Source organism: Coregonus lavaretus (assembly GCF_964263955.1).
Source record: "Coregonus lavaretus genome assembly, chromosome: 7".
Taxonomy (NCBI): Eukaryota; Metazoa; Chordata; class Actinopteri; order Salmoniformes; family Salmonidae; genus Coregonus; species Coregonus lavaretus.
In genome coordinates, this window is record NC_139994.1 from 17,125,413 (window position 1) to 17,153,142 (window position 27,730).

Here is a 27,730-nt window from a genome sequence, read left to right on the forward strand (position 1 = left end):
TTATTGGCCAGCGTTTTACAAACTAGGGGTTGCGACTTTAAAATGGGATTGTGAGAAAAAGTGAAATAAAATAAAATAATTTGCGCTTGGTTCATAGAACTGGGGTTACGTCAGTAACCTCTGGTAGCCGCTAGATGCGGTTGTAATAAACAGAGTTGTTTCTGTTTTCTTCCTACAAATGTGGCTCTATCTTTTGAATGGTTTAAGCTATAAAATATTATGACCCCATCACTGAAAGATAAGACTCTCAGGACAGGTATGTGTCTTCTGTTTCCCTCTACAATGCCCAGAAGACCCTAAATCAGACTGGGGGGAAAAGATAATCAATGATGATGTTCTTTTCTACACAGAATATCATACAAAATTATTGCCTGATGATCTTCTGAACTTCTCAGTACCTTTCTGATGCATTTCAGTCACTTCTAACCATACTTCCTTTATATTGAAATACTGTCAAAAGTTCTGTCAGACTGATTTGTAATAGACTGTCATAGCCCTAAATTAAAAAAGTAAACAATGGCCTTTGATTACATCACTTTTTTTTTACATGGTCGGGTCGCTAAAATGATGTCAAAAAGGGGTCACGGGCCAAAAAAGTTTGGGAACCCCTTGTTATAGGCCATCCAAGTGAATGAGTTCCTATTTTTTCAGATGCTGTGTTGCTAAGGCCCTCCACACTTCCAACACCAGATTAGTTGTGATTCACTGGCACCAATAGCTAGACATGTTTAAGACAACTTAACATATACAGAACATATTTGCCATCTCTTCACAAAGAGTAAGCAAGCATAGCCTGTGTTTTTACGTCTTATTTTCTTAAGTTTGTCTTTATCCCTGGTATGAGCAAACCATGCCATTGGTTTAGTGTCTCTCTCTCTCTACAGTACTGACTATCATGCAGCCTTTGCTCCCTGGCCTCTATCCTACATGGTAGAATAGAGATAGCATGAGGGCATAAGCGCCATGCTGAAACAGGGATAAACACAGTTTACCATGATCCTGTTTATAGGAAACATAGGCAACACATGCCTTGTTTGGCCATATGAGAGGATTTCATGTGAATATGGTAATGAAGAGTGCAATCACTCACAAACTGAACATGAGGTTTTTATAATGCTTATTTTACTAGGTAAGTTGGTAACACTTTGACTGTAACAGTATATACTGTGAGTCCTATAATGTTCTATACATCCTTCAAAAACGTATGTAAATGGTTTGATTAGATATATCAAATGATGAGAAAACACAGAGGAATTCAATTGGCAACATGTCAATAGGCAGTATGTTAATATCACTATCGACAGTGTCACACATGCGATGTATGCCCATATGGTGGTACACAGCTAATTTAATTTAATGAACACCTTCACATCTAACATTGTTGTACCCTTGTGGTCTGCTCCCTTGTCATCCTGGCGTAGTGTTGTACCTGAGAAACTCCCAAATGTTTTACATTTACCCTCCTAATGAGGCTGATATCTACTTGTCATTGAGAAATAATTAACAATGGACTCCCTCCCAAACAAGCAGAATGAGAATTCAGTTCCTAAGCAAAAAGCCTTGTATTGTCAGAGAGACCTCTTTGCCAACTGCCTGCCAAAGCTTTCTGCTGGGTGAGTTGTGATGTGTAAGCTGTACTCTGCTAACAAGCTGCCCAAATCACACATAAAAGCAAACAGACAGACAGTGGCCCTAGCTAACTGGATGCATTTACATATTCCATCCTCTCTGGAAGAGAAGAGACCCTAAAGTCTGTCAAGAAACTATTGATCAACACACTGAAACGAGACCACAAAAACTAGAACAAAGATATAAATATGTTGAGGAGGACAACATTCAGCTGTCATAGCCAGTAATGGGACATAGATAAAAATGCTTCTTATGTGTTGCTTTCGAATAGGAGCAGAATTGGCATTTTCCACATGACTATAACTTTGTAAGAAGTTTAACCTTGTTAATGTTATTCAGGGAAAGAAAGACTGAGACCGAGGTTTCTACTGTCTTTGACGCCACCTGTTTCACGCTTTAAAATAGCATTATCTAATATAAATTACTTCACAGGGAAGTAATGGTGTTTGGTGGAATGATGTTTGGCATGAAAATGTGAAAAAAATGTACTTCAAAGTTGATGGTTTGATGCATCCATTAGCAGTAAAAACCTCAACTCAGAATCTGTTCCAGTAGATAAAGTCTAATTACCCCATAAAGGTTTAGCTGAAGAGTTTCCCAAAGGATACAAGTTCCTAGAAGTCATCATCAGAACAATGGTCCGAAAACAGAGCCTTGAGGAACTCCATGTACATCTTATTTCAACATAAATCAGTTATGATATAGTTCTCAGTATCCCTACATACAGCAAGGACCATCATCTGGCTATGAATGGTAATTCTCCTTCTCGTGTTTGCTTTCTCCTGTAGCACAGCACAACCATGAGAGTGCCATCGCCGTCATGCTAAATTGAGCTGATTATTGAAATGAGGTTTCACACCTTTGATTTCCTCCAGAGCCTTGGGGAGAGGTTGTGAAGATGATTGGGAGAGGTTGTGAAGATGAACATGAGAGGGTGAAAGAAACCAGGCGAGATGGAGGGAGGGACGGAAGGAAGGAACATGGTGTGCACGTCGGGTGACATTCATTGAGTTCCTGTAGCGTCGAAGGAGGAGGTCGTTGGGTAAGCTTGGCGTCGGGTAAGCTTGGCTTTATACATAGCTTGGGCTTTGTCGAGTAAGGCTTAAACTATGTATTTAGATTGTAGTTAGGTATTGTAGGTAGTTATCGTGGGTTGTTGTATGTCATTATTGTAGGTTAGTATTGTATTCGGCTGTGCCCGGTGTAGCACAAAGCTAGCTAGCTAACCCACCACCTGGACTAGCTGGCGAGTAGCTATTAGCAACGGTATAGTTGTTTCACGCCTGAGAGTGCCTGTAATTACGCCAGCTGGCTGCCTACAATAATTACATACAATAATTGCCTACCATTCAGCTGTTTTCTAACCTCATTGTCTGAACCGTTAACGTTAGGTAGCAAGTGGCTACTGTGCTTGAAATTTAGCTAGCTTGTTGCTACCTGGATAGCGGAGTCACTCACCACCTTCCGGAGACACTTAAAACCCCACCTCTTTAAGGAATACCTGGGATAGGATAAAGTAATCCTTCTACCCCCCCCCCCTTACCCCAACCCCCCCCCCCCAACCCCCCCCCCCCCCCCAAAAAAAAAAACATTGTAAAGTGGTTATCCCACTGCCTATAAGGTGAATGCACCTATTTGTAAGTCGCTCTGGATAAGAGTGTCTGCTAAATGACGTAAATGTAAATGTAAATGTGTGAGAGAAGACTAAAAACAGCATCCCTCCACAGCCGTGCCATGCTGAGGTTCTTCCAGGTCAGCTGGGATACCTGGTTCTAGCTAGTTAGATAGGGCTACCCACAGCCGGTTTGTAATCACCTGCACTACACCCATCTTCAAATGCATGCAGGTTAATGTGACGTCTCTGCTAGGCTGGCTTAGTCACACAGTCCTGGCTGCTTCACTCTGATAAGGTGGAGGAGAGCAGTCCTGACTGCACACAGACACACACACACACACACACAGGGAGCGGTCCTGTCGACGTATTACACCGTGGCTTTCATTAGAAGGGCTTGTTCACGCCAATTAATAGTCTGTCACTTTCTCCTCATAATTCCACCCACGAACTTCCTATATGGTTTTATTTACACTCACACTTCATGTGTTATCATCAGCTTAATGGCTGTGTTGGTTAATACCTAAAACACCTTGCATGGTTACATTAGTAAAATAGAGAGAGAGAAATTGCAAATGGTCAGGTAACATAACTTGTGTTGTCATTGAGAGGGTTATTCCGGTGTTTGGGCCCCAAAAAAAAAAGGATGTTTGATAATCACTGGGCCGTGCCACTGGCATCACAGAAGATGACACTGAAAGTTAAATAATTAGGCCTACTGCCTGTCCTATAGTCTCATCAATACGTTACTGGCTCTGCTATCAAAGGTGTAATAAACTCAGATTTGATCATTTATGAGCATGTTTGTTTTTCTATAAAGGACTGTCTGAGTAATTTAATGTGTGACATTTTCACCTGGACAGCAGACATTTGTCAATCTCACTCTTTAGCAAGATACATGATGTTGTTAATTTCTTAAATAAAACTCATGATCTGTGAATGACTTTTTCATTATTTGTTAACCGTTCATAAACCCACTGTATGTATACCCTTTATAGATGACACCTCCATCTTAGGTGATGGTTTTATTGCTGTTCTTTTAACATGGTGGATTTACAGTCGTCATACGACAACATTTAATTGGACAAAATGAGCAATGTTTGGAATCGAAACCAAACACAGGGGAAATTACTTTGACATCCCCAATTTCCGGCAACAAATTAAAACATAACAAAGACTTAATTACGGTAAAGAAAAGTAGGCGTCTGCCAATACACATTAAAGATAATTCCCTACATTAGCCTGATGGCTTCACTGTTTTTTGTGCCTTATTTCCTCATTTACAATAGGCACAAGAACACATTGCTGTATTAAGTATTATTAAATGAGCAATTTAGGCCGTGGATGAGCTAATGGCTTGCGTAAAAGGATATCATTGTAATTAATCATAGGACAGATTGACAGGAGATCCTCCTTTGATATCATCATACATACACAGTAAAGGCATGCAGCCTGTGTGTCATCAGAAATAGCTGTATGCTGCATAAAACAGGAGGAGAAGTGTAATGGTTTGTTAATGGTCTTGTCTAAGACAATAAACCTGCAACAAATCCACTCAGACAGTGTAAAAAGCTTTGTCTGGTTGTGAATGTGTTATTTGAAATGACCATAATTCTGACGAAAGCCACAGTGATGGTTTTTGTATGAGCCAATCAACCGCTTAACCTTCTCCAGTACCTCTGAGAATGAGAGGTGCACCGCCATCATAACAAGTGGTTTTGGGTTAAGTAAGGACTTCCTCCACCGGCAGTCCTAATATGCACCCCAAATGGCACCCTAATGGGCCCTGGTCATAAGTAGTGCACTATGTAGGGAATAGCATGCCATTTGGGTTGCAGCCTAGCCCCAATTAGGCTCTGCAGTGAGTGTTCATTTTGTGTCATTGTAACTGAACATTTCTCATAGTAGAGTAGAGTAGAGTGTCAAAGGGGACCAATTTAACCATAGAGGGGGAACGTTTGACATATCTACCTCCTGACTAGTCCTCTGATGAGGTTTCAGGAAGGATTACCTCTTCTGTGATACTCTGACACTGTAATGTTTATTAGCAAATGAAGGGCAATACAATACAGTTAAAAAAAACATAGATTTTCTTTCCTATATAATATAATACCTAATTGTTGTTCTTTCTGAGGCTGCATAAACTCACCAAACTGATATTATTGCCTAAGGAATAACAATGTCTCATTACTAAAGACAGTGAGTGGTCTTATGTGTGGCTCAGTTGGCACTAGCATTGTCAAGGTTGGGGGTTCAATTCCTGCAGGGATCACATACTTAAAATGGCATGCATATATATAGAACAGTGGAGGCTCCTCAGTGGAGGATCATCCTCCTCAGTGAATTTCATTTTTAAAAAAAAAACATAAAAAAAGTTATCCTTTTAAAATATAACTATATTAAATATAATCACGTCATCAAATAATTGATTAAAACACACTATTTTTGAATGAAGGTCTACAGTAGCCTCAACAGCACTCTGTAGGGTAGCACCATGGTGTAGCCGGAGGACAGCAAGCTTCCATCCTCCTTTGGGTACATTGACTTCAATACAAAACCTAGGAGGCTCATGGTTCTCACCCCCTTCCATCGACTTACACAGTAATTATGACAACTTCCAGAGGACGTCCTCCAACCTATCAGAGCTCTTGCAGCATGAACTGACATATTGTCCACCCAATCAAAGGATCAGAGAATGAATCTAGTACTGAAAGCATAAGCTACAGCTAGTTAGCACTGCAGTGCATAAAATGTGATGAGTAGTTGACTTAAAGAGAGAGAAAGACAATAGTTGAACAGTTTTTAACAAATTAATTTATTCCAAAATGAAGGAAGAAGCAAGAGAGAGATTTCTTAGTTTTTTTTACTTTCAGTTTTACTTATTCAGCTAGCAAATGCAGATAGCTAGTTTAGCCTACTCAAACACCCTGCTCAAACAGAGGGATGCTATGTTAGCTAGCTGGCGATGACAATCCAACACAACACTGGAACTCTTCCAAGTCAAGGTATGCTTTTGGTTTTACTAATTTATTGCCACCGGGGCCCGCCGGTGTAAGTGCTAAACTGCTTAAGGACTGTACACTGTAACTTTACTGCATGATTGTAGCGGGTTTACTAACGCGTTAATTCTATTAGCTATGTTGACTATGACGTTACTTTAGCTAATATAGTGACAACGATGTAGGCTGTTTGTAGTGGTTATGATAAGGTTTAGCTTGGAAAGGTTTTTTCGCCTGGTCACATACAGCTGATGTGTTGTGCATTGAAGTCCACAAGCGAAGGGCAAGGTGAGAGGAGGAGAGCGCATAGATGTGAGAAGGGATACAACGTGGCAGCTATGAAAGTGAACTGTATTTACACGTGATCAGGGGTGTATTCATTAATTGAAAAACCTTTCTTAAACGGAAGCAAACTGAACAAAACGGGGATGAACATACCTGAATTTGTCCAATAGAAACTCTCGTTTGCAAATGTTGGACTAATGATTACACCCTATATCAGCTAGATGCAGGCAAGAGTGTGCAAGGCGTTATTGAATGTGTCACTGTCAGTCCATGTGTCACTGTCTGTCACCTCCATTTTTTCTCTCGACCTGTGTTGTAAACTTTTATTCATAGGCTAGGTTGTAGCAACCTCATGATGGGTATAAGGAACATTTGAGTATCGTGTAGTAGCCTAAACCTATCGCTGTTACATTGATCTGGGTGAATGGAATATGCTGTAATATAAATAAGGCCATGCTCATGAAAAAAAAGAATTGTCCTCCTTAATCTTAAACGGCACTGACTGCCACTGATATAGAAAGAGAGTCAAGGCAACCTCAGGAAGGAAACCACGGTAACCAAAGGTCATGGGGTCACCTGGCAGGCAGGTGGTGGCGGTGAGCCGGTCCTGTGTGAATGCCACACGAAGCCCTGAAGGGGTGTGTGTGTGCGTGCGTGCGTCTGTGCGTGTGTGTGCGTGCGTGTGTGTGCGTGTGTACATGCGTATGGGTGTGTGTGCCAGTGGCATCCTAATAAAGGCAAAAAAATCACACTTCTCTGTGTGTTCAAAGAAGGGAAAAGAAAGAAAGGGAAAGAGAGAGTCTCCATTTTATCATTCAATATTAACCTCTTAGTTTATTCAAACTCAATTCAATAATGAACATCGGCAACAGGCCCATTAATCAACCATGCCAGACCAGACGACGGTAGACCAGACTAGCACAGGGAGAGATTGTGATAAAACAGAAAGACAAGAGAGATATCTTCTGTAATAACCCTAAGGAGATACCAGAATGAGTCTAATACCAGAGGAAATAATTTAGTCGAAACAGAAAATGGCCCAGAGCAGAAATCAGATATGTGTTATCGAGAGTATTTACATGGCATCATTCATTTATTATACGGTAGTGATAAGCAAAATGCCAAACACTGAGGGTGGAAATTAATATGAGGAATTAGCAACAAATAACATAAATAAGGTGAAAACATATATGGAGATTAAGCTTATTCCTGGACCAAAAAACACTTTCAATTAAGAATTTCCATATACTTTTTATTTCAGTAGGAGGTTTAATCTGAGTCTGGGAAACCATCCCTTGATGTTTTGTGTATAAGACTCAGACAAAACCTTGTCCCTGAGGACAATACCTTGAATTACCATAAATGGATGCCCCTGAAGATCACTTTTAATGGCTCTGACTTTATGAACTTAAGATGAGTCTTCCAAGGAAAATGATTAAGTCTAGGTCCACCCAGCACTGTTGGCATGGCTGATGCTGAGCAATATGCAGAGGCAGATAAGAAATCGCCAGCTCCCTCCCTCAGACACCAGGAGGAAATGAAAACACATCACAATCAGGCAGTCTTTTAACTGGCTCATGGTCTGTTTTAACTGGCTCATGGTCTGTTTTAACTGGCTCATGGTCTGTTATAACTGGCTCAGTCTTGTCTGGTCTCTGTCTGAGTTGTGGTGCTACAAGCCTGGTGCTCACTGGATAGCAAGGTGTGTATTCAAGTTTCATTTTCTCCTGTTTTGCCTGGCAAAAACACCTACTTTTATATAATCTGTATAAAATACAGTTAGCAATCTGCTACGGACGCATCTTTGCCAGAACAATCAGCCTGGTCTCATAGCATCCCAGCAACAGCGAACAATAGGCTACCTGGCGATTTCATTGATCATTTCAGATAGGCCTAGTTTGGTTAAGTTCATTATTAGGCTATAGTGGCTATAGTGCATTCGGAAAGTATTCAGACCACTTGACTTTTTCCACATTTTTGATACATTACAGCCTTATTCTAAAATTGATTAAATTGTTTTTTTCCCCTCATCAATCTACACACAATACCCCATAATGACAAAGCAAAAACAAGTTTTTAGAAATGTTTGCAAATGTATTACGAATAACAAACTGAAATATCACATTTACATAAGTACTTTGTTGAAGCACCTTTGGCAGCAATTACAGCCTCGAGTCTTCTTGGTAATGATGCTACAAGCTTGGCACACCTGTATTTGGGGAGCATCGCTGCACAGCTATTTTCAGGTCTCTCCAGAGATGTTCGATCGGGTTCAAGTCCGGGCTCTGGCTGGGCCACTCAAGGACATTCAGAGACATGTCCCAAAGCCACTCCTGCATTGTCTTGGCTGCGTGTTTAGGGTTGTTGTCCTGTTGGTAGGTGAACCTTCGCCCCAGTCTGAGGTCCTGAGCGCTCTGGAGCAGGTTTTCATCAAGGATCTCTCTCTGTACTTTGCTCCGTTCATCTTTCCCTCGATCCTGACTAGTCTCCCAGTCCCTGCCGCTGAAAAACATCCCTACAGCATGATGCTGCCACCACCATGCTTCACCGTAGGGATGGTGCCAGGTTTCGTCCAGACATGACGCTTGGCATTCAGGCCAAAGAGTTCTGTCAGAATGACCATCGGTTCTTGGTCACCTCCCTGACCAAGGCCCTTCTCCCCCAATTTCTCAGTTTGGCCGGGTGGCCGGCTCTAGGAAGAGTCGTGGTGGTTCCAAAGTTCTTCCATTTAAGAATGATGGCGGCCACTGTGTTCTTGGGGACCTTCAATGCTGTAGAAATTTTTTGGTACCCTTCCCCAGATCTGTGCCTCGACACAATCCTGTCTCGGAGCTCTACGGACAATTCCTTCGATCTCATGGCTTGGTTTTTGTTCTGACATGCACTGTCAACTGTGGGACCTTAAATAGGTCTGTGCCTTTCCAAATCATGTCCAATCAATTGAATTTACCACAGGTGGACTCCAATCAAGTTGTAGAAACATATTAAGGATTATCAATGAAAACAGGATGCATCTGAGCTCAATTTCGAGTTTCATAGCAATTACTTATGTAAATAAAAATGTCTAAAAACCTGTTTTTGCTTTGTCATTATGGGGTATTGTGTGTAGATTGATGAGGGAAAAAATGAATTTAATCAATTTTAGAATAAGGCTGTAAGGTAACAAAATGTTGAAAAAGTCAAGGGGTCTGAATACTTTCCGAATGCACTGTACCTCAGTTTTGCGCACTGGCTATATGTCTAAAGATAGCTGTAACATTGCACTGCACTGAATACTTTTGGGATGAAGATGTAAAATATTCTGGAGAATTTGTTACGATATTTGTGAGGAAGAAAAAGGCTACAGACAGACCATGCTTTCCTACCTGCATACAGAGGATCCTCAACCTCTGCTTCATACAGGTAGGCCGTATGATCCTGCTTGCTCTGAAGTGACATGATGTCCCTAGTTGATATTGACTGCTAACATGAATAACTTTCCGCTCAAAATGGAGGTATAAAACGCAGTTTATTTCTGTATTTTGCGTTTTGAAAATGCATCACCGTTAATTGCTGTAATGAAAGGCTACATTTGCGCAGGGATTTTGTTCGCGTATGCGCGCGTGCATGTCCGTGCGTGGTGGATCGCGAGCTTTGAACCACTCATATTTGGGGGTCGCGGGTCAAGAAGTTTGAGAACCACTGAGCTAGAGAACAGATTGCTGATTTGCTGTAAAGCTAGCTATAGGATCAGTTGCAGCGCAAACATCAAATTGTAGAGAGAGGATAGCCATAAATACATATGCAGCTCCAAAAAAAATTGGTGATCAAGAATATTAACAGTTTACTGTTGTAGTTGAACAAGTCATTGCATGTATGATGTGTTTTTTTACTTGACTTGAGACTTGACTTAAACAACTTGTGACTCTACTCGACTTGGACTTGACTCGAGACTCAACCCGTTCTACTTGGGACTTGCTTGTGACTCGAATAATAGTGACTAGACAGGGACTATAACCTGGTGGTCCAGTCTATGGACCTGTGTGTGCTATTAGCCAACTCCTGTCTGTGTTCCAATTGTATTACCAAACATGCCTTTGTGTATGCCTTGACAATGATAGAAGAGTTGGCTACAACACATAGCCTTCAGTATGGGACCAGGCTAAACAGGGACATTCTTGTCTGAGTATTTTTGATTGTTGAGGGACAGCTGATACAATCACTAAGGGGCAAACCCTAATTTTCAATGTTCATGTAGTCATGCATTGATGTCCGTGTTAGACTAAGTGGAAGTTAGGATTCACCTTAAGAGACCAGGTACCTAACCCAACCCCTCTGGAGAGACAATACTTCTCTGTATCTTTTGAAGTCCTTTGAATTTCTCTAAGTTCACATCTGAGACAGATGTTATGTTGCACTCTTCAATAATATATAAAACCCTCTGATACTGGTCCTTGGAGACACATATGTCTGAGAAGTTTCCATGTATACAGTAATTTTACTACCTCTAATCATCTCTGGAACAGCCTGTCTCTGTCATACCGTAGCTGTGAGAGTGGGGGTGTGGCTGGAAGATTGTTGCTGGGGGAGTGGGGGTGTGGCTGGGTGAGTGGGGGTGTGGCTGGGAGAGTGGGGGTGTAGCTGGGAGAGTGGGGGTGTAGCTGGGAGAGTGGGGGTGTGGATGAGAGGGGGACAGCTGGGAGGAGGTGGTTGGTAGGGAGAGATCGCAGGGGTTGGGGGGTGTTGGCAGAGACCATGAAGTATGACTCTGGGTGTATCTTCAGTATAAAAATATGTCTGAGTATAAAAATAGATCTAATTTAGGATCTAATTTTAGTCTGTGGCAGTTTATAATTCAGAGAGAATTCAGAACAGTTGGGCATCAATCCTAACACAGCCTTAAATACAGATGGATGGAAGAATGGAGAGCTGGAGGGAGGGAGCCGGGAGACATTGAACAGATGTAGCCGTGGTGTCAAAGGGAAGAAAGAAGTGAGTAATTGTTTTGAGACAGACAGGAGCACTCACGTATGGCAGGCAGCGTTTGTTCCTCTGTGCTTTTAGCGAAACGTTGACAAGAGGCCTCTAGTCTCAACTTCAAACGCTATTTCTCTTTGTTTCAATTTAGCTCTGATTGGCTCCACATCAGTGTGTGTGTGTGTCTGTGTTTTCTGAACATACCTTATTCAGGATCTGTCATACTTTGCATTTAAAGAAGGAATCTGCAGTAGGTGGAAACAGCGCCACTGGCCGCCCCACCACCCTGGTTATTGTTTTTGTTGCCGAGCAGAGAAACGTCGCGCAGCATGGTAAAAACTTTGCAGTAAATATTGTGCTCTTCTATCATCCTTGCAATGATGTCAGGGGGGAAAAAACTGTGTTCGTTGTTTGCAGTAACTTCTTTGTTGTTGTAATATCGCAAACGGACATGGCAGTTTCACCATTAAGGATTTCAGCTTTAAAGACAAATGCAAATAAACATACTGAAGCTCATTATTCAAAGAGAAACATGTTGTTTAGCTAAAACATGAACGAGTGATCGATACAGCACAGTAGGTTTCATGTTGTGTGATAATGTTATCAACATATGGCAAATGTCCCTCTGTAAAGTGTATTGAAACCTTATGATTAACACTTGAAATAAAGTTGACTTGACTTCACGGGCATATGGGTGCCTTCTCCACTCCTGATGCCTAGTATTGGGTAGAAGGCTACAACATACATCATGACCATCCAAAGCTAAATTAAAATAAATCACACGAGTGTCCATATTTCCTTTATTTCCTTTTATGACATGCCTTTACAATGTGTGGATGGTTGTATCAGTGCTAGGTCTTGAGTTGTATCACAAAGCATTGACAGGCAGAGAACAAACACAATAACCACATTCTCTCTGTTTCATGCTACTTTCATGTTTTTTGCTTCTTTATTTCGACGGTGGAAAACTAGGATTTCAAAGTCCATTTAATTTCTATCAGCTCTTTCAAAGATATTTACAGTGAGGGAAAAAAGTATTTGATCCCCGGCTGATTTTGTACGTTTGCCCACTGACAAAGACATGATCAGTCTATCATTTTAATGGTAGGTTTATTTGAACAGTGAGAGACAGAATAACAACAAAAAAATCCAGAAAACCGCATCTAAAAAATGTTAGAAATTGATTTGCATTTAATGAGGGAAATAAGTATTTGACCCCTCTGCAAAACATGACTTAGTACTTGGTGGCAAAACCCTTGTTGGCAATCACAGAGGTCAGATGTTTCTTGTAGTTGGCCACCAGGTTTGCACACATCTCAGGAGGGGTTTGTTCCACTCCTCTTTGCAGATCTTCTCCAAGTCATTAAGGTTTCGAGGCTGACGTTTGGCAACTCGAACCTTCAGATCCCTCCACAGATTTTCTATGGGATTAAGGTCTGGAGACTGGCTAGGCCACTCCAGGACCTTAATGTGCTACTTCTTGAGCCACTCCTATGTTGCCTTGGCTGTGTGTTTTGGGTCATTGTCATGCTGGAATACCCATCCACGAGCTCCATTTTGGTCTCATCTGACCACAACACTTTCACCCAGTTCTCCTCTGAATCATTCAGATGTTCATTGGCAAACTTCAGACGGGCCTGTATATGTGCTTTCTTGAGCAGGGGGACCTTGCGGGTGCTGCAGAATTTCAGTCCTTCACGGCGTAGTGTGTTACCAATTGTTTTCTTGGTGACTATGGTCCCAGCTGCCTTGAGATCATTGACAAGATCCTCCCGTGTAGTTCTGGGCTGATTCTTCACCGTTCTCATGATCATTGCAACTCCACAAGGTGAGATCTTGCATGGAGCCCCAGGCCAAGGGAGATTGACAGTCCTTTTGTGTTTCTTCCATTTGCGAATAATCGCACCAACTGTTGTCACCTTCTCACCAAGCTGCTTGATGATGGTCTTGTAGCCCATTCCAGCCTTGTGTAGGTCTACAATCGTGTCCCTGACATCCTTGGAGAGCTCTTTGGTCTTGGCCATGGTGGAGAGTTCGGAATCTGATTGATTGATTGCTTCTGTGGGCAGGTGTCTTTTATACAGGTAACAAACAGATTAGGAGCACTCCCTTTAAGAGTGTGCTCCTAATCTCAGCTCTTTACCTGTATAAAAGACACCTGGGAGCCAGAAATCTTTCTGATTGAGAGGGGGTCAAATACTTATTTCCCTCATTAAAATGCAAATCAATTTATAACATTTTTTACATGTGTTTTTCTGGATTTTGTTGTTGTTATTCTGTCTCTCACTGTTCAAATAAACCTACCATTAAAATTATAGACTGATCATTTCCTTGTCAGTGGGCAAACGTACAAAATCAGCAGGGAATCAAATACTTTTTTCCCTCACTGTATACGGTGGAAAACTAGGATATCAAAGTCCATTTAGGATATCAAAGTCCATTTAATTTCTATCAGCTCTTTCAAAGACAAACCGTACAGAGTTAATGTCTCCTTTGTGTTGGTTCTGTTGGTTCTGTATACACTATGCTGGACATGAAAGGATTCCAAAACACAGAAACCTTTGACTGTGAAACGCAGTGCTTTCTTCATTCATGTCCAGAAAACGACTCTGAATGTGAAATTATTTGGTTTCAATGAGAAACAGAAAATATGAGAGAAGTTTTTCAGGCACTTAAATATTCTTCCAGAGTCCTTGGCTTGGCTACACCTGTGCTTTCTTCGTTTGCGGTACGGTACATGCATTGAAAGAAAAAGTATCCTCTCCTAAACCCATTACAAATACATGAGACATGAACTCATGGCCTCTGCTCTGCAGGACAAGACAGCGCAAAAGGCTGCACAGTAGCACAACATTCAAATACAACAATGTATTAAAGGGATTTCAAATTCCTTCTTGTACACAACAATAATGTACCTATTTACAGTTAGTTTGATAAATGTGTGCTGTGACTAGGCCTACTTGTGTATCTACCTGTTGTAACTACTACCTGTTGTAACAACCTGTTGTAACTACCTGTTGTAACTACCTGTTGTAACAACCTTTGCTCATCATATCGTCAAATCCTCCCAAATGAACTGGCCACCTTGCAGCACTGGGGGGGGGGGGGGGGGGGGACTAAACTGTGTAAACATTCCTTTTCAAAATACATAATTTCTTATCCGCATTGAATATGGAAAGAACCTTACACTTTTCTCATTCTCTCACTCTCCTGCCCATATCGCTCCTTCGCCCACTTCTCTCCTCTCTCTTTATCTCTCTCGCGCTCTGTCTCTCACTTTCTATCCCTCTCTCTCCCTCGCTGTCCTGCCCTCCCCCTCCCCTCTCTCTCCAGCTCTCTCTCTGTGGGATGTTTTAGTGAACCCATGTCACTGTGATGCAAGTGAAAGCCATTTAAACGAATGACAGCTGCAAATTTCATTTCTCACATTGCTGGGGATAGAACTCTACACACAGTGATATTAAAGGCAAGGTAAATGATGCATGCATCTATCTGCATTCTGAACGCAGCATGGGGGCTGAACAGAAACGGGATGTTTGTGTTGAAATTATTACAGTCTTCCCATCGCCAGGTTAGTGACGCTGAGGGTGCGTCACAAATTGTACCCTATTCTCTACATAGTACATTACTTTCCACTAGGGCCCATAGGGCTCTATGCACTATATAGGGAATAGGGTGACATTTGGGACACTGAGTATTTCTCCACTTTGGCTGATAGAGGAATCTTTGTGTGAAACACATTTCTATGAATATGAATATTTATTCTATTTCAGGAAGCATAGACTGAGTCATTAAAAATCATAGCAAATGGGTTTTGTGGAAAAACCAAATGCACAGTATTGTTTTTGGGTGTTGTTGTGTATATGTTGTGTTAACATGTAACACAAAACGCTTGTTCGGACTCAGGACTTGAGAACTTGGACACTACTAGGGTACCGGTAAATCACATGACACACATACGAAATCACTTGAATCTACTGACTCTTTTGGGGGTCATTTGATTTGATATCTACCCAAAACCATTGTGCTACGTTATCTGACCATCACAAATCTACTAAGTTGCAATGGATCAACTTTGTCATTTCAAGACAACAAGAACATACAGTACAGGGACTTGACAAAAATGAAGGAAGAAATGTTTAGTCTTTTTACAGTAGTTTTTCAACATTGGTGATGTCATGATCATTTTAAGAAATCATTGATTCCAATATTTCACATAAGGAAATTAAAGGTACGTTTCATGATTGATGTTTGGGGCCCGTTATTTGTTCAAATTAAACAAAGCACAGAACACTCTCTAGATCAAAGGCCTGTTATCATTACCTTACAAAAATGTTGTCCAACAAACCATTTCTCCAGATTTTGCTCTAAAAAAGACTTATCAACTTATCAAAATGTAAACCTGAGATTCAGATTTTCAAAACCATCTCAGAACAGATCTCAATGAAGCCATCTGTGGTACCCCCATAGACTATACCCTTCTGTTACTGTGATCTGAACTAACTGCTGTTGTCTATGCACATGTATACTGTGCATTCAAAAATGCTTGACTTTAGATTGGCGTCTACTAACAAACACTAATGTTTAAGCATTTCTCCTCTTTAAAAATTGGGCTTTCTCAGTGTTTACCTTTGTAATTAACACATATTGGGTGTGAAGCTTCAAATGCAAGGAATCAGGTTTAATCTATCATGATTTCTTTTGAGTACATCAAAAAAACATTTTCACAACAGAAGACGTTACATCCATCTTGAAGTTTGGAATCAGTTGTAAACACTAGAAATGTGGGTCCTATATCTCCGGGTTTAGTTCTGAACTTCTGCTGGTCATGCATAGAATTAGAATCAATTAGTCATTCTAATTCTAGAACTAATTAGGCAATCTAATTCTATCGTATACAGTCAGTTTTCACTATAGTGATGTCATTTCTCACTACAGGGATCACACTGGAGTACTGATGTCTGATAGTGTCCAGTAGTGATGATGTCATGTTACGCCACAGTACTGATGTCCTCCACCTCGTTTGGCTTCACAGGCTTGCTGGGCAGCGACTTGAGGTACTCCAAGTGTCGCCGGGCATCCTCCTGGTTCTGCCGTACATAATACACCACGTAGGAGATGACCATGGCGAACCAGCCGAACATCGTCACCAGCATGGCGTAGTCCGTGGTCCTCTTGGCCAGGTTACACAGGTCTGTGTCCACTGCCAGGAAATGGCGTCCCTCCTGCTCCTGGAGCTCGGAGCTCCGGCAAAGGACGCGTGCAGCCGCTTCGTGGTTGTGGGCCATGCCGCCCAGTGCCTGCTGCAGGGTGCAGTCACAGTGCCAGGGGTTGTCATCCACCAGGACCCGCGCTTTGAGCCGGGCGAACGCATCCTTGTGCACGCTAGTGATGCGGTTGTGTGAGAGGTCGAGGACCTGCAGTGTGGCCTCCACGCCACTGAAGGCACCCTCCCCCAGCGTCTCCACAGCGTTGTGGGACAGATTGAGCTCCCGCAGCAGCCTCAGGCCCCGGAAGGCGTGGTCGGGGACGGCCATGATCTGGTTGTGGTCGAGGCGGAGCACGGCGGTGTCTGGAGGCAGGTCCGGGGGGATCTCTTTGAGCCGGGACCCGGTGCAGGTGACATTGAGGCCAAGGAAGAGCCCCAGAGGCCCCGGGCCGAGGTGGAGGCCCGGGTCGGGTCGGGCCCGCTGGCAGACGCAGCCCTTGGGACACATGGAGGCAGAGGGGAAGCACAGGGCCATGAGGACCAGGCTCTGGAGGAGCAGGCACATGGGGATGGAGCGGGACAGCCACAGGTCCAGGGGAGTCATACTGGTGGGGACCACCAGCCCTCAGCATCCCGCCAAGGGACAGGGACACCACACCACTGGACTGGCCCAAGGACCAACAGACCGGCCACGGCTCATACCAAACACTCCATACTGGAGACTGATGAGCCTCCCCCAACACACTCACGGCCTGTTCAGGCCTAGCAGGTCCTGCCACCAGTTGAACTCATGCTATAATCACACCTGAAATAAAAACAGATAGAAGCATTAAAAAATATTTAAACTGCTTAATGGAGGACTATAAGTATTTTGAACTACTTTTTTAGTGTGGACCTTTTGGTTTTTGCTGAACAGGAGCACCACGGTGTGTAAGTGAAAATAAACCATTGATTTACTCTGTTGTATACACATCATCATAATCTCACTGTTATTGATAGAAACGATATTGCACGACTTGTTCTATTTATGGCATACTAGGCTACACGATAAGGTTAAGGTGCAGACCTGTTGCACCCTCTATAACCACTGTGATTATTATTTGACCCTGTTGGTCATCTATAAACGTTTGAACATCTTGAAGAACAATCTGGACTTAATGGCCATTTATTGGCCATGTACTCTTATAATCTCCACGTGGCACAGCCAAAAGAGGACTGGCCACCCCTCAGAGCCTGGTTCCTCTCTAGGTTTCTTCCTAGGTTCCTGCCTTTCTAGGGCGGTTTTCCTGCAGTAGCCACCGTGCCTCTACATCTGCATTTATTGCTCTCTGGGATTTTAGGCTTGGTTTCTGTATAAGCACTTTGTGACAACTGCTGATGTAAAAAGGACTTTATAAATACATTTGATTGGTTAAGCTAGGTTAGAAGAATCACTGTCCTTAAAAGAACACATCTTTATAAACACACAGTCTTTACTGAGACGTGACGATAAGCATGGACCTGTGAATCCTCCTGTCAATCAAACACTAGCCAGCTACAAACTATGTTGTGTATTTATTAGTCAATTAACCTTTTACTGCAGTGCGCTAAATCAAGGACACAGAGTGTTTCTTGGTAGTGTTAAATCAGGGTCACACTGAGCGTTTCTTGGTAGTCTTAAACAAATCTACTTTGAAACAGTATACACCTTACACACATGGTTATGGGCTTAAAAAAAGAAGGCACCTGTATCATTTCAGACATAGAGATGAAATGTGTTCAATTTTGAGTTTGCGTCCCAATATTACACTTTATATACATCACAGAAGACTGAAATTTAACAAAACCGTTTGACATAGAAACACCAGATTTTCGGCGTTTAATATATATATTAATAACATTCCACCCATGAGGCCACTAGAGGGCGATTTGGTAATTTGACTGCAGGAAAGGGTTTTAAGAACAGATTCTTATTTACAATGACGACCTGTGAAACATATACATTGCCTGTTGTGACATGTACATTTTATTATCTGTGTAAGAGTGAGAATATAGTACGTACACAGTAATGGGCAGTTAGAGCGGACAAGGGAAGCGATGTTTACTTACGTTCCCATTCATGACATGATCAGTATTGTTAGTAAAAAAACACACACCTGCTCTATTGTAAGCTTGCGTACTGTGGATAACAGCAACACATTGTGTGCGCTCCAAATGGCACCCTATTCTCTATGTAGTGCACTACTTTTTACCAGGTCCCATAGGGAATAGGGTGACATTGTGTGATAAGTGCTAAGTACAGTGGAGTGCAGCAGGCTGGTTATATCACGCCCCCTTCATTCTCCCTCTGGCACACTGTGTAATGTCACCTTCTCAAAACAGATCTTTGTCTGCAGAACATCACATGGGGAAGACACAGCACAGGGTGAATGTGTGGAATTCACTTACAGTACAGGAACTCTACATTAACTGTACTATACAGCCCTATTCAATCACAAAAATGCTAGGCACCTTTATTCAGCCATAACTGTATTTTCCCCATATTGAGAGCCTATCTATCCTGTAGTCTGTGTAAGTCAACTGTACAATACAGCCCTATTCAATTATAAAGGTGCTATGCACTTATTTTCTGTCGTATGACTTTCCCAATATCGAGACCCTACCTATCATGTTTATAAACACATACTAACGTGTCTGTCAGATCTCCCTGAGGTACTGATAAAACACATTCATTACCGAGCTCGAACAGGAAAAGATCTAAAAAGTATCCACTTAGACATATGATTAATTCTGATTATACACAGCTTTACTATATTGCCCAGCAGCTTGATGGGAGAAATTGTAGAACGTTCTAGAATGCAATGATTGTTAATGGACATGGGCGTCTCCCCATATCTGGGAAAAGAGATACTAACAACCATAGAAATAATAATAACCTAGTGTGAGGGAGCGGCTCTATCTCTCCCCACAGCTTGTGTTGTTCACTAGATCCTATGATGATGAGAGAAAGAGAGAGAGAGAGAGAGAGAGAGAGAGAGATAGAGAGAGAGAGAGAGAGAGAGAGAGAGAGAGAGAGAGAGAGAGAGAGAGAGAGAGAGAGAGAGAGAGAGAGAGAGATGGAGAGAGATAGAGAGATATTTAGAAAGGGAGAGAGCGATGGAGATAGGGAAGCATCTGTGTTGACTGTCTGAGGCCCAGTCTCCCCTGGGAGCACCAGGCACAGCTCAAAGATATGACAGAGAGACTAGAATAGAATAGAATAGAATTTATGTTTATTTATCCATTTCAGGGAGGGAAGCATCTGTGTTGTCTGAGGCCCAGTCTCCCTCAAGTGAGTCTAGGTTCAAACGCCAACTGCCAAAAAGCTGAATTGCATGCAGGCATGTCATCCACCATCCGCAAGTAGAAAAATGGCAAAGCAACACAAGTGACAGTTGGTATCCGCGGTGATGAGGGATTTTGAATGCATCATCTTCAGAGGCCCTTTGGAGGGGAGAATGTAGGCTATGTGTCACTGGGAGTGTGTGAGCTTTGAGGCCTTTCAAGTCCAATGACTGACTGACTGAAGTCATACCATAATACCCAACAGTTATTTCACAGTAATGACCAGGCTGAATTCAGCTGCTGGCCCTCTTCCGTCTCTGGTCACACTGCAGTGTCAAAGGTTTTTCACATACAGGGTTGAAATGGGCGCCTTTTGAATTCTATAATTGGCCAAATGTTAATTTATATGTAAATGTTGTGTGTCCACAGTCCACTAACAACTAGCATACAGCCTCAGCTGCGACAATTTCTATTTTTGCCACCACTTCAATTTTCTTTTCACAAATCAAGAAGGACATGATTGCCCTGTCATTCAGATTCAGTGGAACCATTAAGACCTTCATAAATTGAATAAAGTCCTTACTTTTTACATGCAGTCGTTATATGATCATATTGGTTAGCAGTATGGTTTAGACAATTTTCAAAATCTAACCAATTACAGATGTAGGATCTTAATTTGAGCCAGTTTGCTACAGCATGAAAATAATCCTGCAGCAACATGAAATGTTGAATTATTATGTGGATAGGTAGGGGATAATACATTTTTTGTTAGGGTAAATCAAGTCTGACATTTAAAGTGGAAATCACAAACTTTAGAAGCCTTTTTAAACCTTGAATACACTACAAATTTGCATTTCCTTCTGTGCAGGAAAATTCTCAGCAACAAAAGAGTGATCAAATTAAGATCCTATATCTGTATCATGTCATCAATGTTAACTTTGATTTTTGTAAAGTAAATATCTGTCATCATATGATTTTAAGGGGTAGAGGCCGGGGAGTGGATTGGGGATAGAGAATAATACAACCTTTACATTTTTTACCATTACATTTTTTACCTTTACAAAAATCTTATTTTCAAACGCAACTAAATTGGTCTGCAATCACAATCTAGCACGCACTCTAGAACTGGGAAGGGCTCCCAATCAACTACAATCATGCATGAGATTTGTAAATAGCACTTAGGCTATGTAGTGGCTGCTCAATCATTTTCTCCCCCATGTTGTTTCTCACCTTGTAAGAGCTTAGCTTTGACTTCCATGGATGTCAACCAAAGCTTACAGGTAAAGCTAATTCCTATGACAAATCTCAACATGGCAGTAAGGATCAATCATTAAGTAAATAAAAATAAATACAGCTATAACTATTCTACGTTAAGTGATATTGAAGCCATCCATTGCAAAACTGTCAGCCTGGAAGCATTAGCCTGAAGATGAATGAATGGTCAAGAGTTCAATGAAATAGCTCTTTGATATGACCCCACCATAAGGTCAGAGAAGAAATAATGTCCATTGTTCCATTACTATGCATTTACAAAACAATTACTAGAATACTATGTAACATCAATGTTGTTTCTGTAGTAATTACAGTGTTACTACACAGGTATAAGAGCAACTTGATTTACACCATCATTGTATTAAGAGGAAGAGTGATTAGATTGGTCCAAGACTTAGAGTTGAAATGTATTTTGACACACCATGACACTATTTCTATCATTTACCATAGGATATGGTCATTATTTTACTTAAGTTACATGTTCCTGTCAAGGCCATATTTATGGGATAGCATCACCCTGAAATTCAACAAAGATGTGGGTTGCATCCCAAATGGCACCCTATACCATACATAGTGCACTGCTTTTGACCAGAGCCGTAGTGCACTACATAGGGAATAGGGTGCAATTTGGGACATAACCTTAGACCTACAGTGGTCTAGCCTACTGTGTTTTCTTGACGCGTACAGTCCCATATCACTTGATACATTTTGTGTTAATCAAATCAACATTATTATTAAGGATGAACCATTTATGCAAATAGTCTTGAGATGCGTTGAGGGATTTTGAATTACAGTGCCTTGCAAAAGTATTCATCCCCCTTGGCGTTTTTCCTATTTTGTTACATTACAACCTGTAATTTAAATTGGATTTAATGTAATGGACATACACAAAATAGTCCAAATTGGTGAAGTGAAATGAAAAAAATAACTTATTTCAAAAAAATAAATAACGGAAAAGTGGTTCTGGCAGACATATCAGTGTGGATGACGGATCACCACCTCAAGCTGAACCTCGGCAAGACGGAGCTGCTCTTCCTCCCGGGGAAGGACTGCCTGTTCCATGATCGCCATCACGGTTGACAACTCTGTTGTGTCCTCCTCCCAGAGTGCGAAGAGCCTTGGCGTGACCCTGGACAACACCCTGTCGTTCTCTGCTAACATCAAGGCGGTGACCCGATCCTGTAGGTTCATGCTCTACAACATTCGGAGAGTACGACCCTGCCTTACACAGGAAGCGGCACAGGTCCTAATCCAGGCACTTGTCATCTCCCGTCTGGATTACTGCAACTCGCTGTTGGCTGGGCTCCCTGCCTGTGCCATTAAACCCCTACAACTCATCCAGAATGCCGCAGCCAACTCTGTTGTGTCCTCCTCCCAGAGTGCGAAGAGCCTTGGCGTGACCCTGGACAACACCCTGTCGTTCTCTGCTAACATCAGGGCGGTGACCCGATCCTGTAGGTTCATGCTCTACAACATTCGGAGAGTACGACCCTGCCTTACACAGGAAGCGGCACAGGTCCTAATCCAGGCACTTGTCATCTCCCGTCTGGATTACTGCAACTCGCTGTTGGCTGGGCTCCCTGCCTGTGCCATTAAACCCCTACAACTCATCCAGAATGCCGCAGCCCGTCTGGTGTTCAACCTTCCCAAGTTCTCTCACGTCACCCCGCTAATCCGCACACTCCACTGGCTTCCAGTTGAAGCTCACATCTGCTACAAGACCATGGTGCTTGCCTACGGAGCTGTGAGGGGAACGGCACCTCCGTACCTTCAGGCTCTGATCAGTCCCTACACCCAAACGAGGGCATTGCGTTCATCCACCTCTGGCCTGCTGGCCCCCCTACCTCTGCGGAAGCACAGTTCCCGCTCAGCCCAGTCAAAACTGTTCGCTGCTCTGGCACCCCAATGGTGGAACAAGCTCCCTCACGACGCCAGGACAGCGGAGTCACTCACCACCTTCCGGAGACACTTAAAACCCCACCTCTTTAAGGAATACCTGGGATAGGATAAAGTAATCCTTCTACCCCCCCTTACCCCACCCAAAAAAATAAATAATAATAATAAATAAATAAAACATATTGTAAAGTGGTTATCCCACTGGCTATAAGGTGAATGCACCAATTTGTAAATCGCTCTGGATAAGAGCGTCTGCTAAATGACGTAAATGTAAATGTAATGTAAATGTTCGTGCATATGTATTCACCCCCTTTGCTATGAAGCCCCTAAATAAGATCTGGTGCAACCAATTACCTTCAGAAGTCACATAATTAGTTAAATAAAGTCCACATGTGTGCAATCTAAGTGTCACATGATCTGTCACATGATCTCAGTATATATACACCTGTTCTGAAAGGCCCCAGAGTCTGCAACACCACTAAGCAAGGGGCACCACCAAGCAAGCGGCACCATGAAGACCAAGGAGCTCTCCAGACAGGTCAGGGACAAAGTTGTGGATAAGTACAGATCAGGGTTGGGTTATAAAAAAAGATCTGAAAATGTTCCATTATTAAAAAATTGAAAGAATATGGCACCACAACAAACCTGCCAAGAGAGGGCCGCCCACCAAAACTCACGGACCAGGCAAGGAGGGCATTAATCAGAGAGGCAACAAAGAGACCAAAAATAACCCTGAAGGAGCTGCAAAGCTCCACAGCGGAGATTGGAGTATCTGTCCATAGGACCACTTTAAGCCATACACTCCACAGAGCTGGGCTTTACAGAAGAGTGGCCAGAAAAAAAGCCATTGCTTAAAGAGAAAAATAAGCTAACACGTTTGGTGTTCGCCAAAAGGCATGTGGGAGACTCCCCAAACATATGGAAGAATGTAAATGTAAAATGAAGAAGGTACTCTGGTCAGATTAGACTAAAATTGAGCTTTTTGTCCATCAAGGAAAACGCTATGTCTGGCGAAACCAAACACCTCTCATCACCCCGAGAACACCATCCCCACAGTGAAGCATGATGGTGGCAGCATCATGCTGTGGGGATGTTTTTCATCAGCAGGGACTGGGAAACTGGTCAGAATTTAAGGAATGATGGATGGCGCTAAATACAGGGAAATTCTTGAGGGAAACCTGTTTCAGTCTTCCAGAGATTTGAGACTGTGACGGAGGTTCACCTTCCAGCAGGACAATGACCCTAAGCATACTGCTAAAGCAACACTCTAGTGGTTTAAGGGGAAACATTTAAATGTCTTGGAATGGGCAAAAATCCCAGTGGCTAGATGTGCCAAGCTTATAGAAACATACCCCAGGAGACTTGCAGCTGTAATTGCTGCAAAGGGTGGCTCTACAAAGTATTGACTTTGGGGGGGGGGGGGGGGGTGAATAGTTATGCACACTCAAGTTCTGTTCTTTTGTCTTATTTCTTGTTTGTTTCACAATAAAAAATATTTTGCATCTTCAAAGTGGTAGGCATGTTGTGTAAATCAAATGATACAAACCCTCAAAAAATCAGGCAACAAAATATGAAAAATGCCAAGGGGGGTGAATACTTTCGCAAGCCACTGTACCATAGAAAAGGGCCTGAGCAAATAATTGCCAAGCTATTCCTCAAAGACAAATCAAATCGTATTTGTCACATGTGCCGAATACAACAGGTGTAGACCTTACCGTGAAATGCTTACTTACAAGCCCTTAACCAACAATGCAGTTCAAGAAATAGAGTTAAGAATATATTTACTAAATAAACTAAAGTAAAAAATAAAATAAAAAAGAAACACAATAAAATAACAATACCGAGGCTATATACAGAGGGTACCGGTACCGAGTCAATGTGCGGGGGTACAGGTTAGTCTAGATAATTTTTTACATGTAGGTAGGGGTAAAGTGACTATGCATAGATAATAAACAGCGAGTAGCAGCAGTGTAAAATCAAAAGGGGGGGAGCGTGTCAATGTAAATAGTCCAGGTGGCCATTTGATTAATTGTTCAGCAGTCTTATGGCTTGGGGGTAGAAGCTGTTAAGGAGCCTTTTGGACCTAGACTTGGCGCTTGCCGTGTGGTAGCAGAGAGAACCGTCTATGACTTGGGTGACTGGAGTCTTTGACAATTTTTTGGGCCTTCCTCTGACACCGCTTAGTATATAGGTCCTGGATGGCAGGAAGCTTGGCCCCAGTGATGTACTGGGCCGTACTCACTACCCTCTGTAGCGCCTTACGGTCGGATGCTGAGTAGTTGCCATACCAGGCGGTGATGCAACCGGACAGTAGGCTCTTGATGGTGCAGCTGTAGAACTTTTTGAGGATCTGGGGACCCATGCCAAATCTTTTCAGTCTCCTGAGGGGGAAAAGGTGTTGTCGTGCCCTCTTCATGACTGTCTTGGTGTGTTTGGACCATGATAGTTTGTTGGTGATGTGGACACCAAGGAACTTGAAACTCTCTACCCACTCCACTACAGCTCCATCGATGTGAATGGGGGCATGTTCGGCCCTCCTTTTCCTGTAGTCCACGATCATCTCCTTTGTCTTGCTCACGTTGAGGGAGAGGATGTTGTACTGGCACCACACTGCCAGGTCTCTGACCTTCTCCCTATAGGCTGTCTCATCAGGCCTACCACTGTTGTGTCGTCAGCAAACTTAATGATGGTGTTGGAGTCGTGCTTGGCCACGCAGTCATGGGTGAACAGGGAGTACAGGAGGGGACTAAGCACGCACCCCTGAGGGGCCCCTGTGCTGAGGATCAGCATGGCAGATGTGTTGTTGCCTACCCTTACCACCTGGGGGCAGCCCGCCAGGAAGTCCAGGATACAGTTGCAGAAGGTGTTAATCCCAGGGTCCTTAGCTTGGTGATGAGCTTTGTGGGCACTATGGTGTTGAACGCTGAGCTGTAGTCAATGAACAGCATTCTCACATAGGTGTTCCTTTTGTCCAGGTGGGAAAGGGACGTTGTGGAGTGCGATTGAGATTGCGTCATCTGTGGATCTGTTGGGGCGGTATGCGAATTGGAGTGGGTCTAGGGTTTCCGGGATGATGGTGTTGATGTGAGCCATGACCAGCCTTTCAAAGCACTTCATGGCTACCGATGTGACTGCTACGGGGCGGTAGTCATTTAGGCAGGTTACCTTCGCTTTCTTGGGCACAGGGACTATGATGGTCTGCTTGAAACATGTAGGAATAGTCTGCAAGTGTTATAAATGGCATGGCATTTCCCAAACAAATAAACCATGCCCCATGGTAAAGAATCTGATTTGGGAGTTGTAAACTTGTTTAGGTAGGCCTATATGTTTAAATGTATGCCTTTCCGTTTATCGGTTATATATTATCATTCTGATATTACAAGATGTTATTATTGTAGTATGAGTTTTCATATGATATAATGAGTGAGTATCAGATAAACAATTTCCATACGAACACTAAAGACAAGGACACCCTGCTGTTTGAGCCTGCTTGTCACCAAGGTGAATTCTTTCCTATAGCGCACTCCGGGGCTCAACCGTCAACAGTTAACCCTGCCCTGGAGCTCCACGGCCGAATGCGACGTAACCTACTATAGGTTTCCCAGCTCCCCTTTCTGACCCGCGCAGCTGTTGTTTTCTACATGGAAAAAACTCACTACCATGAAACTATTTCATTGCGGCATGCATGTAAAGATGACACCCATGGAACTATGTTATGTCCAAATATTTACCAAGGACATAACAGCAATGTTATTGCAGGCATCCTAAAATAACATTATAATATCATTATTATAACAGGAAAATAACAGTATATTCGACATACCTACAACAAACAATATTTGAGTGATTAGAAGACATGGATGAGTCTGTGAAGCAACACATTGAATCGTCACATGACATCGTTTAATAATAATATTAATTTAAAACATGGTGGATATTGAAATCACCCCAAAAACGGATATATGACTACCCCAACTCGTCTATTTCCCTCGTTTTTTTAAAAATCTGACTAACAACAATCACCATCATAAAAGAAAACGAAATGTGGAAAGCCAACATGAAATGTTTTCCATACATACGTGTGTGTGTGTGTGCTGCGCGTGTAGCGGAGCAACAGGCGACATACGTTTCCATTCTTACCTGCAATAAAAACAACCCCTCTCAATTCCATACGTTGACATTCTAAACGGATCGTTCCAACCCAATCTTCCTTCTGCAGTTGTTTCCTATCATCGTCAAAAATGTTCGAATGTCCGCAGTTGAAATTCACATTGTTGCAATTGCTTGTTGCTGCTCAGTATTGAAAATGAAAGGAATGTGACTGAGCTCGAGCTGGTAAGGGAGGGGTTTGCGAGACAAGAATTGGCGGCGACGGTGTTTACCCGGAGCGCGCGCAGGGATGATTGAGAATGCACGCGGCGGTCAGACAGACAGTAGATATTGCCGTAGTGTCTGTTGGGTTCTTCTGACTAATTCAATCCACTTGTAATAAGGCACTGCATCTCAGTGCTAGAGGCGTCACTACAGACCCTGGTACGATTCCAGGCTGTATCACAATCCGGCCGTGAT

General features: G+C 42.6%; 1 protein-coding gene across 1 annotated transcript; it reads right to left on the minus strand.

Moving 5' to 3' along the window:
• Positions 1-15,658: 15,658 nt before the first annotated feature.
• On the minus strand, positions 15,659-27,451 carry LOC311131747 (leucine-rich repeat-containing protein 3B-like). Its single transcript, XM_084164875.1, has 2 exons — positions 27,302-27,451; positions 15,659-17,495 (listed from the first exon to the last, which is right to left on the minus strand). Exon 2 carries the CDS (start codon positions 17,292-17,294, stop codon positions 16,473-16,475), a length of 822 nt encoding a protein of 273 aa, XP_084021001.1. The 5' UTR covers positions 17,295-17,495; positions 27,302-27,451; the 3' UTR covers positions 15,659-16,472.
• Positions 27,452-27,730: the final 279 nt, after the last annotated feature.

Coding starts and splice junctions, on each gene's coding strand:
- LOC311131747 (XM_084164875.1), bottom strand. CDS start 17,294: ATGACTCCCCTGGACCTGTGGCTGTCCCGCTCCATCCCCATGTGCCTG.